This window comes from Aristolochia californica, unplaced genomic scaffold (genome assembly GCF_029961685.1).
Source record: "Aristolochia californica isolate CCGP_79_NKW_82.1479 unplaced genomic scaffold, dmAriCali1.0.hap1 SCAF_15, whole genome shotgun sequence".
In the NCBI taxonomy this organism is placed as follows: Eukaryota; Viridiplantae; Streptophyta; class Magnoliopsida; order Piperales; family Aristolochiaceae; genus Aristolochia; species Aristolochia californica.
In genome coordinates this window covers 4,470,545-4,486,554 of record NW_027181826.1, presented here as the reverse complement: position 1 = coordinate 4,486,554, position 16,010 = coordinate 4,470,545, and the positions used below count along the sequence as shown (strand labels likewise).

Below are 16,010 nucleotides of genomic sequence, written 5' to 3'. Positions count from 1 at the left end.
GCCTTTCCAAAAACCAAGTAGAGCCAAACACGTGTAAGACACCAAACGGCTCCAAAGCAGTGATAATGAAGGGATAGGGCGATTGAGAAAGTGCCCTTGATATTATCAAGGACATCGACCAGGATTGAGTTCTAGAGGATTAGGATGCCCCCGACATGTCCTATTGAGTCCAGGGAGGTCCAGCCGAGGGATGCGCAACTTCAGAGGTCATGGGCAACCGAGTCACCCATAGACTAGGCATTGGTTTCTTGGAGGATAACGATGGAAGAGTTGCCAGAGGCAAGAAGATTTCTAAATGTTATTCCGTTGAGAGCAGACTCCATGGACATTCCATGAGGAATGATCATTTCTTTCTGGGCTTGGTTTTGTTGATTCCTTTGCTACCATCATCTCCAGGTAATGGCCTTTATATACAACCCCCATGAACTCCTGACACAGTGTGACCATTGCAAACACTTATCTTGACATAAGTCCACAATCTCATCGTATACATGCCAAACTCTCCAAGCAGCTCGAGACCAGAATAAGAGATTGCAATGAAACTCCACCGCAAGCTAAATTATCAGGCCATAAATTTGCACTACATACATGAACCCATTAAACCTGGATGAGCTGGATAAACCACAAAAATCATCATAATAAATTATATGCTCCAAGAAAGAGCTCTATCATATGCAAACCAACTAATTACTATTTTACTACAAACCAGTCCCCCTCCAAAACAAACGGCTAGATAAGTGCCCAGAAGTGCATAAAATTCCACCTCCATGGATACAAATAGCACAGAAGGTGCAGAGAACACTTGGATAAGTGACCAGAGCCTGGATTCAAAAAGTGACTAGATCATTCTGTTTGTACCCTAACTTCATTTTTGAATGAAGGATCCTGTTCCAAGCCAGTTTAGCCTGGGTTTTATAACATTTGAACACACACAACTACACACTATACAGCATGTAAGTAAGGTTTTAAAAAAGCTCTTACCTCACGAACAGATGATCCTGGAAAAGCATGTGATGCAGCTATCGGATCTGCAGCAGCATAACAGTACTCCAAGGTTTTCCAGTATGCATTAACAGCCTCCCTGTTTGATAAGACAAAATCATGTCTTACTCTCGGTCGCAAGTCAGAAAAATTGCCACTTGACAATGGTAGGCCCCTCAACAAGGGTTCCTCTAAGTATGGCTTGAGTTCCAAGGCATATGTAAGAACAGCACTCGAAACCATTTCTTCCGTCTCCATCTGTTCTTTTTCACCAAATCGAATCAACTACAAATCAAATAAACAGATCATGTTAGAAAAAATTAATTTAAAATTCAGTCATGTTTTTAAGAATATAAACTACATGATACTCCAATAGTGGTACCTTTAACCTGCATAAAAAGTTGATAATCCCGGAGAGTCGCCCAGTTGCCTGAGTATCCATGAGTCGCTTGTACTCTTGAACTGGAAGATCTGAAAGACACAAACCGAGCTGACAATTCTCAACCAGATCATCAATCTTTTGTGCAGATCCTGCAACTTGTAAAAATAATTCAAGAGGCATTGCCTTCAAAGTTTCATCCATAGCAAACAATCTGAAAGTTCTCCTGGAATGCTTCAATTCGTAGCCGTCGGATTCGGTAGATAAAACATCAACCCACTCAGGTAAACTGCTGAGATGGGCGAATAAAAATGTATGCAACAGTTTTGCACGCACCATCTTCGCAGGGACATATCCATTTGCACGCATCACTTCAATTTTTGCAGCTTGGCTATCAGAATCCACTCGGCCAGAGAATCTCTTAATGCCTGTCAATACAGGCAGTACTTGGTCATTGGTCAATCGAGCTAATCCATGACCACGACTTTGCATCTCAAACCGTCTGGCTCTTTCATGAATTTGACCCAAGAGTTCAGAGGACAAAAATTCAACCGATGGATTCAAAACAACTTCTATTGGTCGGTAACGCCCACAGTTAGACACATTAGGAATATTAACCAGAATGCATTTACAGTGCCCCTCACTTTGTAGTTTTTGCAAATGACGAGTTAATGTCTTTCTGGCCATTGTGGTGGGTTTATCCTTCTCAAAATTCTCAAGCCACCTATAAAGCTCGACCGCTAGAGTAAACTTCTCATGCTGTAAAAGAAATGCAATATTGACATATTAGAATTTGACTGACAAAAAAACCACTGCAAAAAAAATAAGAATATATCAAACTCCAACTAAGATCTAAGGATAGCTATCATCTTATACATAACTTAAGGAATTCCTGCAGGATAAAATAATCTACAGTGATTTATCTTAACAGAGTAACAGAACAAGAACATTGAGGTGGATGTGTGGAAAAAAATAAGAAACAAAACAGAAATGAAGAACTAGCTAGCAATTAGGAGAAGCACATACTAGACAAGAAAATAATGGAGAACCATTGAGATGTGTTGAAATATATATATATTTAAAGAGTATTATGGTCATTTCACTGCACGTGTTTCCCCATTGAGATCTGGAGAGTTCCATATTTGAGATCAGTTTTGAGCAAGATATAAATGTAATTATGGAATTAAGTAGTGTTCAAAGGTATATGCCACAACCGCCCCTTTCTTCAGCAACTCCAGCAGAAAAACTCTCAATGACCAAAAGGATTTAGCTAGAAAGACCTTTCACTACTAAGAGCTAGAACATGCAGTCTCTATGATGCCACTGGACAAGGCCCCCGGTCCATATGGTTCCATATGAGTTCTTTAGAGCTACCTGGAGTTCCATGGCCAAAGACATCCATACCATGATGAATGATTTCTCTGATAATGGCATCATCACCTTCCGAAGCATTTGAGCATCCTTCATCAGGCTAGTGCCTAAGAAAGACAATGTAGAAAAGGTGTCGGACTTCAAACCAATCAGCCTAATATCTAGCCCATACAAGATCATATCCCGCATTCTCGCTACAAAGGCTAAAATCAGTGATCCCCCACATTATCAGCAAGAAGTAAAGCTCTTTATGGAAGGAAGAGTTATCCTTGATGCAGCCATGAGTGTTCATAAGGTGTTGGACTGCTTTAAGAAAGGTACTAGCTCAAGAATCATCTAAAGCTCGAATTTGAGAACGCATTCGACCAAGTGTGTTGGCAGTATCTTGACTCTTTAGTGGAATGTATGGAGTTAGGTCTAAGTGGAGGAGTTGGATCTGCAACTGTCTGTCTTCTGTCTGATACTCTATTCTAATTAACAGCTGCACTTATGTGTTCTTCCAAGGCTCCAAAGATCCTCTCTCCCCATTCCTTTGAAAAAAGGTTGCTGGTGGTCTTACAGGTCTATTCCTGCTGGTGAGAGATATCGATTGGCTTTCCCCTTTGTTTCCAGATGATAAATTGGAAATTCCTATCAACCAATATGCAGATGACACAATCATCTCCAGGTAAGGAATATTAGATCAGGTTATGTGTATCGAAGCTCTCCTTCACATCTTCGAACTAATGTTGGGGTAGAATTAATTGGCAAAAATCAACAGCTTCAACCTTGACCGGCAAGCACTTGAAGCCTTGGACTCCCGTCTCAATGTTGCTCTGCCTCCATGATAGGCATATACCTAGGACTCCTGCTCTTCACTAGCAGAATAGATAAGACATTGTGGAGTTCAGTAACGGAGAAACAACATAACCCTCTCTCTACATGGGAAGGAAGGAATGATATAGAAAGCTGGGAGATTAACTCTAATTCAATCTAACATGGCTGGCATTCCTACCTGCTGACTATCCCTCTATTATCCGGCAAGTGTCACCAACACCATTGAGAAAATTATGAGGACCTTCATGTGGAAAGGCACATTCAACGGCCTTTTTTTTTGGAAACTGACATCCAAAGGCTTCAGAAAGGATTGGGGATTCAGATAATTATAGAAACCAGTGTTGCTCTACTTACTAATAGTGCGGAAGACTAAATACGAACTGTACTCTTCCTTGGGCCCCTTTCATCCTAAGAAAGCTAGGAGAGCTGAATGAATTATGGCATCATGGGAGAGGTTCTCCAAGTTAGTTGTCGCCTATTTGGAGATACATCTATAAGACCTTCAATCAATTCTCTTCCAACATCAACATCTTCCCGTCAAAAATCATCCAGAAATGGTAACTGTGTTCACTTCTGGTACGACAAATGGTGCCTCAACTCTCCCCTCAAAGATCAATTCCCCCAACTCTGGCAAGGAACCCACACATTCTTCCCTCAAATCTCCTTGTGAATGGCTCTCTACGAGGCATTGATTAGAGTACCTACTTCTGGTGCTCTTTAAATGACCTAGAGGCAACCTTTTAACCCAGCTGGACCAAATGATTTTCCACTCTTCCCAGTCAGACAAGCTAGTTTAGTTGCCTTCAACAGATGGAAAATTCTCCACCACCTCTTGCTATGCAGTCTTAACTGCTTGTGGCCCTTCTCCCAACATTCCCGCAGCGGCTTGGAGTCTTTCAGGACCACTAAGGTCAATTCATATGGAATGCCCTCCATGGGAAGATCCTCAGAGAGAGAACCTTATTTGGCAAGATTCTCACATTCCTACTGCTGCCTTCTATGTGGCCTTGCCAAAGAATCTATTGACCACTTGGTACTCGCCAGTACACATGGCAAATCTGGGACCACTTCTTCGGCTTGTTCAAGGTCCCTATTTGTCTTCAAAACTCACTCACAGCACTCTGCTGTCCTTGTATGGAACCGAGACTCCTTGTTGAGGAAAATAATGCTTAAGGTCTGCTAAGAGTACATTCCTTAGTGTTTGAAATGAATGGAACAAGAGGTGCTTCCAGCAGGGTGGCAATGGTTGCAAAGACATTCTCCCTAGTTGTTTATTGGCTAGGATCTCTTGAGCTATTTAAGGAAGTTAGTGGAGACTCTTTGAGGAACAGCTGGTTTCAGATCTCCCGCCTTTTCCATTCCAAGCTACCCCCTGTTGTCTTTTGGAATTCTCAAATACAACCATCATCGAGCTCAATTTTGACGGCTCTAGGTGGAGTTTTCAGAGACTCTGCTACTAACATCCTCGCCTTCTTTGCAGGTAATGTTGGCAGCTCAGAGTTGCAGGGCATATTCTCATTATTTACTTTCATGTGTGAGTCTTCCTCTTTAAAGTTTGTTGCTCATGTCGATGGTATTGGCATAGTTCAGTCCACTCCTATGTCATTAGACTCAGTTTTATTGGTACCCATGTTTCCTATCAATTTATTGTTAGTCACTCATATTACTAAATGTTTGAATTGTTATATCACTTTCTTATCTACTCATTATATGTTTGAGAACCTGCAGATGAGGAGAACAATTGGTTCAGGGTGTGAAAGAAACACTCTACCACTGGGAGGCTGTACCAATGGAGTCACCTTCAATGCAACAAGCAACTACATCACCTTACCAGTGGCTTTTGTTGTTAGGACATCCCTCTCAAGCTTAACTACATCAATTGTTTTTGTCATTGCCTTCAAACCTGTTGTTTCAATGTAAATCAAGTCAGCTTGGGAAGCACCATCTAACGTCTTTTCCATCTAGTCCAAGTCATAGAAGTTCAAGTGTGTTTAAAGTCATTCACTTAGATGTATGAAGCCTATGAATCCAAGTGACTTAAGTTATTAGTATTTGAGTCTTTTATTGGTGACTTTAGTAGAACTCTCTAGATGTATCTCCAACAGGAGAAATCCGAAGTCTTTCATGCATCCTTAAGTTTTTATAATAAAATCAAAAATCAATTTGGTGCTCACTTCATGTGTTATGATCTAACAATGAGCTTGAATTTAATATGTTCTGATCTGACAATTAGCTTGAATTTATGAGCTGCATATTTGACTCTTTTTTGTGATCAAATGGTATTATTCATCAATCCTCAGAGAAAAATGGGGTAGATCTATTAGATGTTGCCCACTACAAGCTTCAAAACCTAACTACATATGCTATTTCAAATACAGGTTCTGAAGTCTTATTAGAGCAATACTATCCTTACTACAGGTTTTCCAATTAATCGCATGCCTTTTTTTTTGAGAAAAACGAAGTTTTATTCCAAGGAAAAAAAATACAAACCAAGAGCTAGAGGAGCCCTCCCATTACAACAAGGGAATGGAGAGAGGGGCCTCTCTTAGCAGGAGAATCTGCAAGGGAATTGACAGAACAAGGCACATGAGCCCAATTACAGTTAAGAGAAGGCAAAATATCCAAAATTTGGTTGAAAACAGGCCAATGCCTCCAAGGAGGGTGGATGTAGGATGTGCACCAACTGATGATCACTTCAGAGTCTCCTTTAATAATTAAGTGCCTGCGGAGGTACTCATGGAAGATGAGGAGGCCATTGACAAAAGCAAGGAGCTTCGTGGAAGACCGGCATAGGAGATGAGAGTATTGCTGTCAGAATCTCTAAAAGCACCGCTGAAACCAGCAGCCCCCGGATTTTCTCAGGCATAACAATCAAAGTTGAGGAACCACATCACACTCCAAGCTTCAAAGACTAAAGAAATCTGTTTGATCTTTGTTCCATGTGTTCAGTACTCTTGATAAATGATCTCCACAGCCTATCAAGTATGTCTTTCTTGGTTATCCTTGTTGTCAAAAGGGGTACAAGCACTATGGTCCCCCCACAAGAAAACTTATACCACATGACCTTTTTTTAAAAAATATGTCATATTTTCCTCATCCAATGAGTCTCATGAGCCTTCACTTGTGGACCTTGATATTGTGTTACATGTTCAAGTGGGGAATGCATCTTGCCTACGTACTACTCCTAAACTAAGCCACTCAAGATTTATCAACACAGCAAGCCTCCAAAGATGGCCATTAAAGGGCCTCTCCTTCATCCTTGTTAGTACCCTCTTCATTTGAGGCTTTTGAGGTAGGTGATTTGGACCTTCTAGTTGATCTTGGAAAGGGTGTTTAGTCTCGTACTCAATATCCCCTAGCTTAGTATGCTTCATTTGAATCTTTGTCCTCTCCTCACAAGATGTTTGCCTTGTTGATGTCATCGTGTTCTTTTCCTAGTTCCTGCAAGATGCATTGGCTCCCCCTGACAAAAAGGTCGTAGATGTTGAGATGGATGCATTAATTGCCAGAGGTACCAGGGCTTCATATGATCCACCATCAGATGCTGCTATTATTGAATGTTGTTGGGTTTACATAGTTAAATAAAATGTCAATGGGTACATTGAACTGTATAAAGAAAAGTTAATGGCTAAAGATTATGCTCAAACATTTTCTCCTATAGCCAAATTAAGTTCTATGTGTATCCTGATTTTTTGAGGCAATGAATAAAGGCTGGTGCATGTTTCATTTAGACATAAAAAATGCCTTCATATACAGCAACTTACGGGAGTTGTACATGCTGCAACCTCTTACATATGTTGCTGAAGGGGGAGTTTGGAAAGGATTTGTAGACTGAAAAAAAGCCTTTTATGATATAAAGCTGGGCCTGAGGGCTTGGATCAATAAATTCAGCGAAGAAGTCTAGTCATTTGGGCCATTCCTTGTTTGTTATGAAGAGATCGTCCAGGATTGTAGTCTTGATAGTATATTTAGATGCATTGAACTTTCAGGAAGTAATGCAAAAGACATTGCAGAAACCAAAGAGTACCTCAAAGGTCATTATCAAATGAAGCATTCTTGGTATAATAGTGGCTAGAAGGCAGGAGTTGTTTTGTTATAGAGAAAATATACCACAAATATGCCACAAGAAGATCGTTTATAAAAGCCAAAACCAGTTGAGACGCCTATGGAAGTTGACCATGATAACAATCTAAAACTTCTAGACAGGACCATGTATAGAAAACTAGTGGGCAAACAAATTTATGCAACCATGACTATACTAGAATCTCATATGCAGTGAATGAGGTAAGTCGATTTATAAACATTCCTACAAAAAACTCGTCTAGAAATAGCACAAAAGATCTTGAAATACCTAAAAGTTGCATCTGAGAAGGCCACATGATTTTGTAAGTCAAAGATATTCTGAAGCAGATTATGCATGGCCTAAGTTGGATAGGAAATCAACTACGAGTATTTTGCAACGAAAAAAAAATCTTATATTCGAATAACATAGTTACATGTGAAAGGCCTTTAAAGGCCTCTGGGACAAAATGATAATCAAACAGTAATAAAGAGTTAAATAAGTGATTTAACCAAAATGCCCCTTTGAGCAGTGTACACGTATAATAAAACATAAAGAAACTAAAAGACAACAAGAAGATTCACAAGCATCTTCAATTTCCATAAGGGCAACAAAAATGGTTTTAGAATTTAAGATAAAACTAAGCTTTTTAAACAAGAAACAGCTCAAACATAAAATCATTACATGGCCCTATCAAATAAACAAAGAACTTAGCTTGCTCATGCTGCACAATACCTGCAACTTCTCAAGTATCCTTTGTTCCCTCTGCATATTGGTTGCAGTCAGCGTGAGGCATGCATACCTCCTAGATCCCCGGAAATTCACTTGGGTTGACAAACTAGAAGATTTAACTGGCAGATCCACACCTGTATCAGTAACCATATTCCGCATATCTTGTTTCACATCCACTTCTTGACGTGCAATCTCATGGTCCAGAACTAAAGGATCTTTATGACACTGTAGTTGCTCATTTTGGTCATCACTACATATTTTAGAAGAACCAAAATCCACTTCTGCATTTTTCACCGGACACTCATCTGGGGAGGAAGGTGAGGACTGTCCATGTGGAAGTAAATACCTTGTGGAAACTAGAGAGAGTTGATCTTCACCATTAATCTCCTGGTTGCCCACAGAATTTCTTCTTGTAGTAGCTCGATAGCATACACACTTTTTGAGACTCTCAGGCTGTTGCTGCACTCCAAACCTCGAGAACAAACTAGTAATCCGTCTGTGATTTCGTTTGCTGTTGAGTCCAAGTCGCTTGCATACCTGTTTAATTATGCAGAGTACAAAACCAGTCAAGCATACAAATAAACCTCAAAAAAAAAAAAAAAAAACATGGTATAAGACTGGCATAATTGAGTAGCTGATGACTTCTACTAATAAAATGTTGGACAGAGGGAGTTACATGAGCAAAGTAGAGAAAATAGGAGGCGGTTGAGGTCGACAACTGGTAGGACAGACAGGGCCACAAATCTACATACTAAAATAACCTTAAGGTTTTATCATGTCCAGCATAGGCCAGATACAACCTGATCAAGAGAGAATCTACAAACTTCAATACAAGGATAAAAAATGGGAACAGAAGATCAAAGGTGACACGAACACCAGTTGAAAGAGCTTTAGAATACAATGCTCATATTTAGAGATTGTATTTTACCGAAGCTCACGCATAGCGGGATGATATGGGAAAGGCTATACCAATATGTATGTAAAAATATTGTAACCAGAGGTATTTTTGCCATTTACAGTTACAGGTAAAATAGTAATTGTATCATGTTAACTGTTTTATTCCATAAGTTTTCTGCTTCAGACCATTTTAGAATTATACCGTAACTTAAGAGAGAGGAGTAAATAAGTCATTGTACTTGTAAAGAAGAAGATTTGAGAGAGAAAGAGGGAGAAAAGATTGGGAGAGGAAAGGAAGAAGAAGCAGCCAAGACTGCGTTGGAGTTCATGCCAGAAAAGCATGAGTTCTCCCCATTTATTAATCACTTAAGTGATAATTACAGGAAAGGACAAAAATTCCCTCAGTTGTAAAAACTCTTATAACTCATATAATACAGCTCTGATATGAATGAAACTTGAAACATACGAATTTAATGAAATTATCTATCTAACAGAACTATGCTAAGATAAAACAAAATATGAAAAATAACCAAAATACCCTCAAACTATTATTTTAGTACTCCCCCTTAAGATGGAGTTTAGATATCAAACAATCCCACCTTGTCACAAAAAAACCAAGTCTTCATGTCTTTTCAGAGGTTTTGTAAACACATCTCCAAGTTGATCTGATGACTTCACATATGGAGTAATCACCTTTCCTTACATAACTGCATCTTTGATAAAATGACAATCAACCTCTATATGTTTAGTTCTCTCGTGGAATACAGCATTGCTTGCAATGAAGATAGCAACACGATTGTCACACTTCATAACCATGGGTTTTGGAATATGAAAACCAAACTCAAGAAACATAGACTTACCCACATAAACTCGCTAACAGTGTGAATCATTGATCTATATTTGGTCTTTGCACTCGACCTAGCCACAACTGTTTGTTTCTTACTTTTCTAACTTACTTATTTTTTATTTTTATTTTTTTTTGAAAATGTTTTTATATCCAACTTACTAAGTTACCCCTAGCAAAGCAACAATAGTCTGAAATAGACCGCTTATCTATTTTACATCCAACATAATCTGCATCAGAATATCTAAGCACATCTATTTTGTCATTCTAAGTATACAACAAACGTTTTCCAAGAACACCTTTCAAATAATTTAAAATCCTCTACGTAACTCAAATGAGAGCCTTTTCGGATCTAATTTGCAATTTAGAGCTCCTCGAAATTCCAGTCTGGAAAAAAATTTACTTGGTCCAATGGACAAAGCCCCACTATTCTTTCCAAATTAGACCGTTTTTTGGCAAATAATGACTGGCTGCACCTCTTCCCCAACACCTCCGGCCAAGTCCTCAATAAAATTGGATCTAACCATTGGTCAATCCTAATAAATACTCACCCCCCAACCTGGGGTCGCCCTCCATTCCGTTTCTAAAGCTGCTCTACTGGAGCGGCCTTTCTCACCTAAAGAAATTGATGCAGCTGCACTTGGTCTGCCGAAGGATCGTGCCCCAGGTCCAGACGGTTTCAACAGTGAATTTTACAAAAAAAATTTGGGGAGTTATCAGAAGTGATGTACATGCCTTTGTAAATAACTTCCATCAAGTAGGAATCACCCACAAATCCATTGGTGCCTCTTTCATTGCCCTTATCCCCAAAAAAAACCAACTCAACCCTCCCTCAAGACTTCAGACCTATCAGCCTGACCACAAGCTCATACAAAATTTTAGCACGGATCCTTTCCAACTGTCTAAAGGCCATCTTCCCCCGTGTTATTAGTCCATGTCAAAGTGTCTTTATCCATGGCCGGAATATCCTGGACTCAACTATGGCAGCTCATGAACGTTTTCACTCCTTTAAAAAATCAAACCAACTAAGAGTTGTCATCAAATTAGACTTCAAGAAGGCCTTTGACTGGGTCAACTAGAAGTTGATTGACCACCTCTTCAGTGAAATGGGTTTCACCACCCACTAGAGATTTTGGATGAGAAGTTGCATTTCCAATGCCTCATATTCGGTTATAGTCAATGGTACACCATGTGGGTACTTCAAAGGCACAAGGGGTATTAGGCAAGGAGATCCACTCTCTCCTTTCATCTTCACACTTATTGGGGAGCACTTGGCTGCCATGGTCATACTGGCTAAAAGGTCAAGATGGTTGAGCCCTATCTTCCATGATCCTGCTCAAGACATTGCCCTCCTTCAATATGTGGATGACACAATCTTCTTCTGCGAAGGCTCTTTAAATCAAATTCACAACATCAAAGCCCTGCTTAACTTATTTGAAATCTCATCTGGCCAAAAAGTCAGTTGGGCAAAATCATCTATTACTAGCTTTAACATTGAACCAAAAAAGGAAGGAGGCCCTGTTTAGCAAGGTATCGTAATCTTTTTCTTTGTTAATACAGCTTATACATCTTATTTCAAAAAAAAAAAAAAAATTTGAACCAAATCTACTCAACTCAATGGCAAGCTATCTTGAATGTGATACTGAGATGTCTACAGGTACCTATCTGGGGCTCTCCATGACCCCTCGACTCCCTTCCAAAGCTTCTTGGCACCCAGTCATTGAGAGATTGGAAGGGCGCTTGGCCACCTGGAGAGGGAAATTCCTTTCTAAAGCGAGCAAACTGGTTCTGATTAAATCCTACTTACATGGAATTCCTAGCTACTATTTGTCCATGTTCCGATGTCCTGTTTCTATCAAAAACAGAATCGAGCTACTCAAAAGGAGATTTCTATGGGGAAGTCCCAATGGGCAAAAACAAATATCACTTAGTAAAATGGGATGAGGTATGCAAACCAAAATTCCTTGGAGGTTTGGGTATTCGGGATATTGCCACTACACATACTGCCCTTCTCCTTAAATGAATCTGGAAATTCAACCTCTACCCTGCCTTAATTTGGAAAACTTTAGTAGCAGCAAAAGCCAACAAGCATTTGGGTTGGTGGACGGAGGAGGGAAGGTACTCTTCTCTCATCCTACTTCTTCCAGATTTTAAGAAAGCAGTAAAATGCTATGTTGGCAATGGTACCTCAACAATTTTTTGGGCTGATTGGTGGACTGACCACTCCAGCCTCAAAATCAGCCATGAATCAATCTCTAGCCTCTCCAAAAAATTTGATGTCCTTATCTCTGACATGTGGTCTGAAACTGGGGAATGAAATTTAAATCTCAAAAGACATCTTTCGGTTTATGAAGCCATTTTGGCCTCCAATCTCCTATCAAACCTTCCTGCAGTCAAGCCGCGTAACACAAATGATACATTGATTTGGACTCCCTGCTCAAAAGGGTCTTTCACCACTGCCTCAGCTTACAACTTCCTCTATAACACATCCACATCCACGGCTGCTTGGAACCTCCTTGCCCCACCTCATGCAAAATTTTTCATTTGGACAACATGCAGGAATATAATCTTCACCTCTGATCTTTAATCTGGCGGGGTACCCAAGTCCTGGACCCTCTATGCCCTTTCTGTAAAAATGCTCTAGAAATAGCCAATCACATTCTCCTATCCATTATGCCCACTTTGTCTAGACTTTTCTTTTAAATAAGATTGGGCTCCAATATTGTGTTGCTTCAAATTTGTCATCTACTATCCTCTCACTCATTGACACCAGACTCCCAAAGTTAGGAAAGCTGATTACATCCTGTTGCATAGGTCATATCCTATGGGGACTATGGAAAAAAAGAAACAGGAGGAAATTCAAATTCAAATTTTCCCCCACCGAAAATTTGTTTGATCAAATAACGGGCCAAGTATCTATTTGGCTTCTAAACTGAAAAGAATTTAGAAACTTCAGTTGCACAAACTTCAGGGAAAATTGACAGCTAGTTGTTGGGCTCTCTCAGCCCTCTCGCCCCCGATCATGGCTATTTGGACCCCCCCATCAGCGTGCCACTTCAAGCTTAATTTCAATCGGAGTGCTCTTGGCTGCCCTGGTCCTGCAAGCTATGGAGGAGTTATACATAATGCAAACGACGATCTCCTCTTATCCTTTGTGGGCACCCTTGGAAACTCCGATTGCACAACAGCAAAACTTTCGGGATTGCTAAACGGAATTCAAATTTTCTCAAATCAGCTCACGGGCCCACTCTGCATTGAGGGCTACTCAAAGGTCGTCATTAACTGGTGTGCAAAATCCATCAGACCTCCGTGGCGTCACTGGGATATGTACTCAGAAATATGTAATTTAAGTTCTCATTTGATTTGTACTTGGAAGCACATTCCTCGCTCTACCAACCACTTGGCAAACATCCAAGCCAAGGCGGGCATTTCACTCCAACACCTTGTTGTGGAGGAAAGCCCTCTGACCTAGGTTTGATTGTACTTGTACTTCTCTTTTTTATAGTCTATTCACACATTTTTCAAAATTAAAACTCAAATAAAAGCCTTATTACACAAAACATCACTTTCCCTAATTCAGTTTACCCAGCGCAGGTGAGTGGGCCCCACAATTCAAGAAATTAGGGCACAACTTCACTCCAAGCACACAAACCAGTAATGGACAACAGTTACACTCTTCAATTCAAGTGGAAACTTGAATAAAAAATAGTTTAATTGCATGTAAAATGGATGACACGGGTTGTGCAGAGGATGACGCAAGCCCTAGGCAGGCTGTGCAGGCAAAAATGAAGCTAGGGCTTCAAATAGGATCCCTTAAAAGGCTTCAAAACATAGTAATTATCCATTTGATGGTAGGAGCCATCAACCAATTGGTTACGGCAAAAGAGGAAAAAAATTCTTACCCTACCAGTCCAGAAATTGTTAGAAGAACCTTCAATAGGGTTGTTGAATGAAGAAGAAGTTAAAAAAAACTGAAGATCAGCCCAAGACTGCCTTCACTGCTCTGATACTGTGTACAAAAGAAGATTTGAGAGAGAAAGAGGGAGAAAAGATTAAGAGAGGAGAGGAAGAAGAAGCAACCAAGGCTGCATTGGAATTTGTGCCCAAAAGTACAAGCTCGCCCCTTTTATCAATTACTTAAGTAGTAATTAAAAAAAAGGACAGAAAGCAAGATTATAGCATGCATGAGCACAAGGCAAACCTGGCATGGAAGCTCTCAGAGCCTAGTAAAATTAAATTTTTCGTGTGGACGGCCATTAGGGAACAGATCCTCACCTCTGACAACCTCCATAAAAGAGGCTACACAACACCCGATCGTACTTGTCCCCTTTTTGGTGTGTGTGACGAGATAGTCCAGGATGTTCTCTTACATTGTGATTTTTCTTGGCAAGTCTGGATGAAGATACTTCAAAAGATTGTATTACGAACATTGTGTCATCCATTCATTGTAATTGGAACCTCGTTCCTAGATCAACCAATTATTTGCCTGATAAATTGGCTAAATTCGGAACCTCCCAGCAATCTCTCATTGTTTGGGAAGGTTTCCCTTGTTGTAATCTACCCGTTTGAGCTCTCATAATAAAATTCAACATCATTTAAAAAAATAAAAAAAATAAGAAAAGCCCTTATGCTGAAATGGATTTGGAACTTGAAATGTCAAACACAACAGCCTATGGAGGAATATGGTCAGGTTCTATCTTCAATTTTCGGGTGATTGATGGAGGGAGGGTGGTGTCACTCGTCTATTACCCCCGATTTGGAAGTCAGTCCACAAGCTACTCCCAGCATTCAGAGATGCGACATCTTTCTACGCTGAAAATGGGAGGACCCTCCTCTTCTAATCGGATGACTGGTGCGGCACCCACTACCTCTCAGAGGACTTCTCAGGGCTCTCCAAGGTGGCTAGAGACCTCTCATGCTCTGTGGTCGACTCTTGAAGTGACCATTTGTGGAGTCTTCCATTTCGTCGGGGACTAAATGATGAGGAAACATCCAATTTTTGCTCTCCTTTCTAGGCTTAGCAGCATTACTATCCGAGAGCATGTGGTTGATAAACTGACATGGAAGCCCAGCATCAATGGCCGTTTCACATTAGCTTCCGCCTATTCTCACATCAGAGAATACGATTCCAGCCTACCTGAGCATAAGGCAAACTTGGCATTGAAGCTTTCAGCGCTTAGCAAGATCAATTGTTTTTATGTTGACTGCCATTAGAGACCAGATTCTTTCCTCTGATAAGCTCCACAAAAGATGCTTCATCGCTCCTGACCGTACTTGTCCTCTCTGTGGTGTGTGTGACGAGACAGTCCAGCATGTTCTTCTGCACTGTGCGTTGAAAGTGGCTTTTCCTACTACTTTTGTACATTCTTTCTCTTAATGCATTTTTCACTATTCTCCCCCAAAAAAAAAAACTCCCCTTGAAGGCTTGTTCACAAAAAACTTGATGGTTTTCTGGGAGACATGGGAGGAGGCAGAGTCATCCGGTCTCACTTGGGCAACATTGTTGGAGTGTATTCTGCTCCCCTAAGCCAATTCAACTCCACTAAGGCAGAGCTTTGAATCCCTTCTCTGTGGTCTTCAGATTCATAGTGGTTCTTGATATTGTTTTATGGAAAGTAACTCTTTCCATTTGTGGTGCTTTTGCTGGTTATGGTGATTTTTTTGAATTTTCTGTTTTCGAGCTTGATGTTTTCAGCAGGCCCTTTCTTTCTCCTTTCTCTTGTAATTCTCTCCGCTTCTTAATGAAACTTTCATCATTCTCAAAAAATAAATAAATAAATGTATACAATTTCAGTTGAAGGTAGATATTCCTAATCATAAGTTTAGAAGTTGCAAAGCACAGAATTCCTTCTCACTCTCAATAAGACCTGTAAAAAAAACTACTATCAAAATAACAAAAATACAATAAACACAATCCAGAAACTTAAAAA

At 40.1% G+C, this 16,010-nt stretch overlaps 1 protein-coding gene across 2 annotated transcripts in view; it reads right to left on the bottom strand.

Moving 5' to 3' along the window:
- The window catches only part of LOC137951445 (uncharacterized), a 72,221-nt gene that overhangs the window by 37,642 nt on the left and 18,569 nt on the right, over nucleotides 1-16,010 (bottom strand). For both annotated transcript variants that reach the window (XM_068798105.1, XM_068798106.1), the window contains exons 6-8: nucleotides 8,343-8,876; nucleotides 1,364-2,119; nucleotides 982-1,266 (exon numbers count right to left, since the gene is read on the bottom strand). In XM_068798105.1, coding sequence (XP_068654206.1) covers nucleotides 982-1,266; nucleotides 1,364-2,119; nucleotides 8,343-8,876 — 1,575 coding nt within the window. The remainder of the gene's footprint in view (nucleotides 1-981; nucleotides 1,267-1,363; nucleotides 2,120-8,342; nucleotides 8,877-16,010) is intronic.